Source organism: Carcharodon carcharias, chromosome 5 (genome assembly GCF_017639515.1).
Source record: "Carcharodon carcharias isolate sCarCar2 chromosome 5, sCarCar2.pri, whole genome shotgun sequence".
In the NCBI taxonomy this organism is placed as follows: Eukaryota; Metazoa; Chordata; class Chondrichthyes; order Lamniformes; family Lamnidae; genus Carcharodon; species Carcharodon carcharias.
In genome coordinates, this window is record NC_054471.1 from 109651350 (window position 1) to 109659639 (window position 8290).

Here is an 8290-nt window from a genome sequence, read left to right on the forward strand (position 1 = left end):
CTCTGAGGTTATCTGACTCCAGTCTGGCCGAGGGCAGCTTGCTTATGCTCTGTGATCAGGGTCATATCATAGAGACACAGCCATGAAATTTTAGATGCATCTGATCCTTTATCCACCTTCAGCACCTCAGACCTTCAGGAGCACAGTGTCACTGGTCACAGATGCTGGTGCGATGGGGGCGAGCTCCACCTTAAAGGTGCTGAGGGAACACAGAGAGAGTGAGAGAACTCTTAGCGCCTGCCCACTACATTGTGGCAGCAATGACAAGCTCTGCCAAGGAGCAGGCATCAGTAATGTTTCCAGGGAGTGTGAGGCTGGACCATCACTTTGGTCTGAAGGCTGCACAAAGCACAAGGAAGGAGCCCTGGACTGAGACACCTGCCTTTATCTTGTGCAGAAAGGTTTCACATCTGAGTGATAAGACACTGGTCATCAGAACAAGGAGCCACAGGCAGGGAGACATTCTTAGGAGTTTATTGACAATAGTGAACATTATGTACAAGTGATTAACACCTGTGCCAAGGCTGTGCAACTAATTCTCCTTAACTTTCCTAACCCTGCTGCTATGTCTTGGTGCTCCCTGGACATCCACAGTGGAGGTGGAGGCAGCCAGCTGACTGCAATGCCTTGTGTAAAATGACTCTGGTAGGCGTCCTCTGGAGGGCCGAGACTTGGAGGGCCCCAGCCTGCTTTCGGGATCCTGCTGTGTGGCAGTGGCACCCTCCTCGGCCTGTGGAGATGAAGCTGCTGAGGTCACAGGAAGACGGGAGTCGGATGGGCCGGATGCTCTCGGAATCACCTGGATGGATAGGCCTGGAAGTGTGGACCTGCTGATCCTCCTCCCTATGGGTGTCTGGGAGTCCCTGGCTGACTCCTTGAGGAGAAGGGGTAGCTGGAGTGAGATTGAGCTGCCCAGCACCCCTCTGACATACAGATTGTTGGAGGCCAACTATGGCATCAGCAATGGAGTTAAGCCCGCACAGCTGTGCAGGAGCAAAGTCCTGGACCAAGGTCTCCATGGCGGCTGCCATCTTGCCAGTGTTGATCTCGGTGCATTGCAATGCTGGCACTATCACCTTAGACTTTAGGTGGACGGACTCCTCCATCGTGCAATCTGAGGAGTGCAGCGGACATCCCTTCCTGATGTTCCCGAGCCTGCCTTTACAGCTCCAGCAACTGTGACGTGACCAAGTCCAGAGGCTCGTCATCTGATTCGGACTCAGCAACATTCTGGCCTCCAGGAGTCCTCCGAGTGCCTTACACCTGGGAAGTCCCTGCCTCCACCTGCTGTGGATCAGATATTGCAATTTGCTCACCAGATTGTGATCCCAAGGCCACTCTAAAGTTCGGTCCCACTGAGGTGTGTGTCTCTACACTGGTGGAGGGTGAGAGTGAGCGCTGTGACGGGACTTCAGGGAGGATACCTTCAGATTCCTCTTCAGAGGTTTCTTCGGGGCTTGATTGGAGGCCCTGGGTCATGGACTCTGTCGACTGTTTGGCAGATGTGCCTGTGAAAGCAAAGAGAGATAATTAGTGCATGGCAATGGCCTGTGAAACAGGACACATCACTCACAGCATGGTTATCTGATGGATGTTGCACAGGTGGATCATCACTTGGTACAGCAGCGCCGACCTCACCATCAGCACAGGACCGGTCCCGGTCATCACCAGCCAGCTGAATGGCTCTGTTTTCAAAGTCTGTGAGGATCTTGATTTCAGGCATTCCTCCACCTGTCTGCGACCTCTCTCTCTTGTGTGCCAGCTTGTCCTGCATGGATAGAAATGGAGAAAGAGTAAGCAGGACGCATCCCAGGCCAGATGATAAATGTGCCTGGTATGTATGGGTGTTGAATGGTCCCATGGACAGGATGAAGACAATGAAGGTGTGTATGAGAGAGTGAATGGTGATGTCCCTTGAACTGGCAGTGAGTGAGGGCCCTGTGAATGTGTGATGGGTTTGAGAGTGTGTGAGTTGGGAGTGATGAAAAGAGTGACTTACCCTGGTGGAAGGGAGGAGATCATCCATCCTCTTGTGGCACTGGGTAATTGTCCTCTTCTGAAGGGCATTGGCACTGACAACCACTGCCACTGCCTCCCAAGCCAGGTTGGTCATATTACTGCCCATCCTGCGGCCAGAGCAGAGGGTTCAGGACATCCCGGTGGGCCTCCACAGCACCCAGCAGTCGCTCTAGAGACCCATCATTAAACCGGGAGGCTGCAGTCATCTTACCTTTGAGGGCCAAATCTCCTGGGCAGCAGTGGTGAGCTGCAAGGAATGAGCGCTGTGCTGGCGGCTGATGTTTAAACATGTCGTCCGGCATGATGCAGCAGCAGGATGATGGCAGGCAGGTGAATGAGGAGCCCGGGAGTGCATAAATAATGAGTTGGGCTCGGGATGATACAGCGTGAAAACCCGTTATCGTCATCAGTGGGTAAAGCACCGTTTTGATCCACCCATTACCGCACCTAATGCAAATCTGGGAAAATTCCACCCACACTGTTGTTAGGAAGGAGTTTCAGGATTTTGACTCATGGAGAAGTTTCCTGGCTGCCTTTGTGATCTCCACTGCTTTCAGTGAGGTTCCGTCATTTTTAGTCAGGGTTTCTGTGTCTGCTCTCTTAGCAGTAGAAATATCAGGCCAAAATCCCAGTAATCCCTTTGGTATTGTTGTATAAAACTATGTAATTAGCACTCTAAATACTATTAATTACTAGAACTACTGTTATAAAGTGGTATATATCACTGATTTTTCACCATCACTGGGTCAAAATCCTGGAACTCTCTCCCTAACAGCACAGTTGATGTACCTACACCACAGGGACCGCAGCAGTTCAAGAAGGCAGCTCACCACAACTTTCTCAAGGGAAATTAGGGATGGGCAATAAATGCTGGCCCAGCCAGTGAAGCCCACATCCCTTCAATGAATAAAAAAATAATGAACATGGAGTTCCCCAGGAACTTCTGCCAAAAACTACCTGACTCACTGACTCAGAAAAATCCCAGACGTATTTCAAGTGGAATGAATGGTATTATGCAGATAGTCTTATATGTGTAGCAAACAGCAGTGTGATGAATGATCAATTAATTTGTATTTCCCAGTGTTGGTTGAGGTAGCAATGCTGACCAGGTCACCAGGAGAACCCCTTACCACTCCTTAACTGGTGTCATAGGATCCACTGAAAAACCAGAGAGCTCAATATTTCATTCTCAGAGGAACAATTCCCAACGGTGCAGCACTTTGTTTGGAAAGGCAGACTGTCACTGGAATAGTGCCTAAAAGTAGCAGCCAGCTCTAGTGGTGAGGGCTGGGGTGGGGGTGGGTGCTGGAAATCCTCATGCAGGCTGCAGGAATTTTCTAAGTGCAGCAGCTAGATAGATCCACTCCAGAGTAATCAGTGTAATGAAGACATGAATAACAGAACCGGAATCAGCAGAAGTGGAAGAAATGTCAGGACCTACGTTGAAGCTTCTGCTTTCTTTCCCCTGTGATATTCCAGCAAAATATGTCTACTTTATCTAACCTCCTCCGGTCCAACAACATTTGTAGAATTCTGCATTGCACCAATTCTCCTCAAGATTTTCCTTTCAAAATCCTTCATAATTTTCAACATCTCTATACAACTTCCCCTTAATCTTTTTTCTTCCAATGAGAATAATCCAAGCTCCTCTGATGTCTCCATGTAACTGAAGTCCTGCATCCTTCATATCATCCTAATAATTCACTTCAGCACATTCTCCAAGGTTTGACATCTTACCCAAAGTGTGGTGCCCAGAATTAGTCACAATATTCCAGCTGAGGCATAACCCCAGTGTTTTTTTAAACATTTGCTTGCTTTTGTGCTCTATGCCTCTATTTATAAAACCAAGAATCTTAACGCTTTTCCAGCAGCCTTCTCAACTTGTCCTGTCGCTTTCAAAGATTTGTGCCCATGTACCCACTTCTGATGAATTCGACCTACTTCCAGCCCATTGGCTGACCCCAGCTCGCCCCTTCTTGCAGCAATTGCCAAGTCCTGTTTACCCGAAGCACTGCACATTCATTCACAATATGACTGAGTGGATTGAAACTGGACAACCTTATCACCTCACTCCTACCCTTTCATGACCATTTTGTGATATTTTCTCCTCTCGTAGATTCATTTCCACCCATTAGTGACTGCTCTTACTGGCAATTTTTTTAACATCGCACGTTCTGGAATTAATCAGCTTTTTCATTAAATTATACCTTTAGCAAGTTCTTCCTCCCAGGCAAAAAATGCTCTTAAAGTGTTCTCCCCCCAACTTTTTTTGTAATTGCACTCTTCAGCCTTTCAACGTTACTACATTAAGCAGATTTATGAATCTGTTTACAATTGGTGGCATTCCTTCACAACACCAAACTTCTCTTTTAATAATAAAATCCGTCTACATTATAGTGCTAGGGTTAGACAACAGGAAGTGAGAGAGTATATTAAAGTATATTACAGTAATGAGAGCAATAAGCATGCATACAGCCCTTGAAATAGAGAAGTATTCCAAGAGAATTCATGTGAAAATTCGGTAAAAGTGGCTCAGCTACCTCAGCTAAGAGAGATTAATATCCTTCTCCTCTCTTTAAACATTGGGAAGATTGAAACCATTGTCTTTGATCCCCATCACAAATATTCCCTAGCCAACAACACCATCGCCTTCCACAGCTACTGTCTCAGGCTGGACTAGACCGCTGGCAGTCTCAGCATCCTATTTGAGTCCAATCTAAGCTTCTAACCCCATATCCTCTCCATCACCAGGACTACTGCTTCCAGATGTGTAATAGTGCCCCTCCCCAAGCTTACCTCAGCTCACCTGCTGCTGAAATCCTCATCCATGCTTTTGTAACCACCAGATTTGTCTATTTAAATGCTCCCCAGGCCAGCCTCATAACCGCCCTCCAAAACTTAAGCTTGCCCCAAACTTTACTTTCCATCTGCTAACTTGCACCAAGTCTCATTCATCCATCATCTCTGTGCTCACTGACCTACATTGGATTCTGATATGGCAACGCCTTAATTTTATAATTCTCATCCTTATATTAAAATTCCACCATTTTGCCCTTCCTTATTTCTTTAAACTCCCCCAGCCCTACAACCCTCTGAAATCACTTTGCCCTCCAATACTGGCCTTTGGCATATCCCCGATTCCCCTTCACTCTACCATTAGTGCCATGTCTTCAGCCGCTTAGGCCCTAAGTTCTAGAGTTCCTTCCCTAAATCTCTCCACCACTCTTTCATCCCTTAAGAGCCACCTTAAAATCTACACTTTTTGACCAAGCGTTTAGTCATCTGTCATATTGGTTCCTTCTTTGGTTTGATGTCAATTTTAGCGAATATGCTTCTGTGAAATTGCCTCAGGATGTTTTCCTTCATTAGAAATGCTGTTCAAATGCAATTACTGTTGCAGTGTCTTCCTCAGCCTTATCGTTTTCACATTCTGCTTGTCTTTTTCCTCTTAATTCCCAATTAAAAGAAAATCCTGTTTTTAATTATTTAATAGAGCAAATAGCTTGCAGCTGGTTACATGCAATCTTTTGCAAACTACAAAGCTTCTTGTTACTTTGCATCACAACATCAGTAGAAAATGTCTTCTAATCCCTGCAATTCTATAACCCAATGGCAGAGTTTCTGCTCATTCATTCTCTCTAGTTGCTCCCTTCAATAACTAAGGAGACATGTCTGCTTACTTAAATAAAAATACCTGGAAAAACTCAGCAAGTCTGACAGCATCTGCGGAGAGGAACACAGTTAATGTTACGAGTCCGTATGACTCTTCAACAGAACTAAGGAAAAATAGAAGAGAGGTGAAATATAAACTGGTTTAAGGACGGGGTGGGACAAGTAGAGCTGGATAGAGGGCCAGTGATAGGTGGAGATAGCCAAAAGATGTCATAAACAAAAGGACAAAGAGGTGTTGACGGTAGTGATATTAGCTAAGAAATGTGCTAATAGGTGACATTAAGGGTAGAAAGCAGGATGAGCAAGGTACAGATAGCCCTAATGGGGGTGGGGTGGGGGGGAAGGGATCGAAATAGTCTAAAAGGTAGAGATAAAACAATGGATGGAAATACATTTAAAAATAATGGAAATAGGTGGGAAAAGAAAAATCTATATAAATTATTGGAAAAAAGGGATCGGAAAGGGGGTGGGGATGGAGGAGAGAGTTGATGATCTAAAGTTGTTGAACTCAATATTCAGTCCTGAAGGCTGTAAAGTGCCTAGTCGGAAGATGAGGTGCTGTTCCTCCAGTTTGCATTGAGCTTCACTAGAACATTGCAGCAGGCCAAGGACGGACATGTGGGCATGAGATCAGGGTGGAGTGTTGAAATGGCAAGCGACAGGGAGGTCTGGGTCATGCTCGCGGACAGACCGAAGGTGTTCTGCAAAGTGGTCACCCAGTCTGCGTTTGGTCTCTCCAATGCAGAGGAAACCGTATTGGGAGCAGTGAATGGAATGGAAGCAGAATTGATACAATATAGCTCCTTGGCCAGTTGGTCACTACCCTGCTAACGTGGGCAGCTTCCAGTTGGAGACACCAGGGAATGAGGGAATAAGGTGCAATGTTCACGTTGCCTGGCAGCATTTGGAAAGAAGCCCATGTGGAGTACTGGAAGTATTTTTCAATACATTTAAATAATGCTTCATATTCAGAGCGATTGTCCTCTGAATTTGTCTTCTTTCCAAACCTTCACTTCATTACGCTGCCCTATAGCCTAGTCAATGTCTTGGAAATAATTAGTTGGTGAAAGGACACTTCCGGCTCATGGTATCACTCTGGCTTCTGAGTCAGAAAGTGGTTCAGGGCCCACCAAGCGACTTCTGCACATAATCTAGACTGTCATTCCACTGCAGAACTATGGAAGTGTCGTCTTTCAGATGAGATGTTAAACAGAGGTTTCACATGCCTTCTCAGGCACTATATGAAGAAGAGGAGAGTTTTCCCAGTATCACTCCACCAGATCCAGTCATTTAGCTCATTGCTGTTTGTGGGGGCTTGTGTGCAAATTGGCTTCCACGTTTCCAACATTACAACTGTGACACACTTCAAAAGTACCTGTAAAATGTATAACCTGTTGTTATGGAAGACTCTGCAGAAATGGAAATCTTTCTTTTTTCAGACACTATCTTATTTTGCAGTACATTTGTGGGCCTCATGATTCAATCACACCTCTCTACGCCTGATCAGCTTTTATACTGTTCACTGTATGCCAATTGTCTCTTAACCAGTTACAAATCTCCCCACAAACTGATTCACAGGAGTGTGACAGTTTTTGAAATTTCAGAAGAGGGAGAAAGAAAATAAATTTGAAAAACAACTTTAATTTCTTCCAGTTTAACAGATTAACTTCTGAAAGCAATCCCTTAAAAACATATTTCAATAACTGGTATTTTTTGTAGACAAGGAAAGAAAGACATCTGTACTCACCTGAGTGAAGTATAGATTCATCAAGCTTAAGGTGAAGAACTGGAGGCAAACTGGGAAACAGTAAAGTAACCAGAAAGCAAAGGGACCAAGCGAGTTAGCCTGCACAAAGTCTTCGAAATAAAATGAAAAAAGGATGGTCCTCAGAGCAGCCCAGAGCAGGCAGAGGAAGAGAAACACCGTCTGGTAACTAAACCTCTTGTGTCTGTAGCGTAGGATAAGCCAGAGCTGCACATACACAAACACAAAAAGCAAGGAGTAAAAGACAGTGTAAGCGACAGTCAGCCCCAGCTTCACAAAGGCAGGAACAGCAGGAGACAGAGTTGGAAGGGGCATTTCCTTGCTCTCCATATCCTTGACTTGGCTCTTAGTTCTCCATCCAGCCATGAGATTTGTTTCATTTCGTCGGCTGAATTAAACAAGTCTCAACTTCCTGTTCCCGCAGCTGGAGACAGCCAGCAGAAGCACATGACCAAACCAGAATGATTCATTAAATCTGAAGCTTTGTAAGCACTTGGCAGGGAACTGAATGCTGCCCATTTAAAGGCCGTTCTAAGACATCCATGCCTACACTTAGAGTGCACTCACATCTTTGGTAGAGCCACACAGGCTGGGCCATTGACAATGTAAATATGAAACAGTATAAGCTACATTCAATATGAAGATTGCTCGAGCGGTGCTTAGCAAAGTTCTAAACTGTCTGTTTATAATGGAGAGCTGAAAACAATTTAAATTAAATTTTGAAACTGTTTTACTTGAGATTTACACTTGAACTCATCCACCAAGATATTATTGTTTCCCCTAGTCAAATATACCAGATATGAATAGATTGGAAACAATAATTTCATTTGACAA

General features: G+C 45.2%; 1 protein-coding gene across 2 annotated transcripts in view; it reads right to left on the reverse strand.

The window, feature by feature from the left end:
• Positions 1-7854, reverse strand: part of gpr137ba (G protein-coupled receptor 137Ba) — a 98429-nt gene extending 90575 nt beyond the window's left edge. For both annotated transcript variants that reach the window (XM_041188195.1, XM_041188194.1), the window contains exon 1: positions 7439-7854. In XM_041188195.1, the coding sequence (XP_041044129.1) occupies positions 7439-7822 (384 nt within the window). In that variant the 5' untranslated portion in view covers positions 7823-7854. The remainder of the gene's footprint in view (positions 1-7438) is intronic.
• Positions 7855-8290: the final 436 nt, after the last annotated feature.